This window comes from Pichia membranifaciens (genome assembly GCF_001661235.1).
Source record: "Pichia membranifaciens NRRL Y-2026 unplaced genomic scaffold PICMEscaffold_8, whole genome shotgun sequence".
Lineage (NCBI taxonomy): Eukaryota > Fungi > Ascomycota > Pichiomycetes > Pichiales > Pichiaceae > Pichia > Pichia membranifaciens.
In genome coordinates, this window is record NW_017566989.1 from 133,023 (window position 1) to 133,395 (window position 373).

At 52.3% G+C, this 373-nt stretch overlaps 1 protein-coding gene across 1 annotated transcript in view; it reads left to right on the forward strand.

The window, feature by feature from the left end:
• Positions 1-373, forward strand: part of PICMEDRAFT_79750 (hypothetical protein) — a gene marked incomplete at both ends in the record, with an annotated part of 3,571 nt that overhangs the window by 2,907 nt on the left and 291 nt on the right. Inside the window, 2 exons of the mRNA XM_019164972.1 lie at positions 73-195; positions 250-327. Coding sequence (XP_019015332.1) covers positions 73-195; positions 250-327 — 201 coding nt within the window. The remainder of the gene's footprint in view (positions 1-72; positions 196-249; positions 328-373) is intronic.

The window sequence follows — 373 nt, forward strand, 5'->3', positions numbered from 1 at the left end:
CAGTCGATGGTGCACTGGATGAGCCAGATGGAACAGTCGATGGAACAGTTGATGGTGCATTGGATGAGCCAGATGGAACAGTCGATGGTGCACTGGATGAGCCAGATGGTACAGTCGATGGAACAGTTGATGGTGCACTGGATGAGCCAGATGGTACAGTCGATGGTGCACTGGATGAACCAGATGGTACAGTCGATGGTGCACTAGATGAACCAGATGGAACAGTCGATGGTGCACTAGATGAACCAGATGGAACAGTCGATGGTGCACTGGATGAGCCAGATGGTACAGTCGATGGTGCACTGGATGAGCCAGATGGTACAGTCGATGGTGCACTGGATGAGCCAGATGGTACAGTCGATGGTGCACTGGA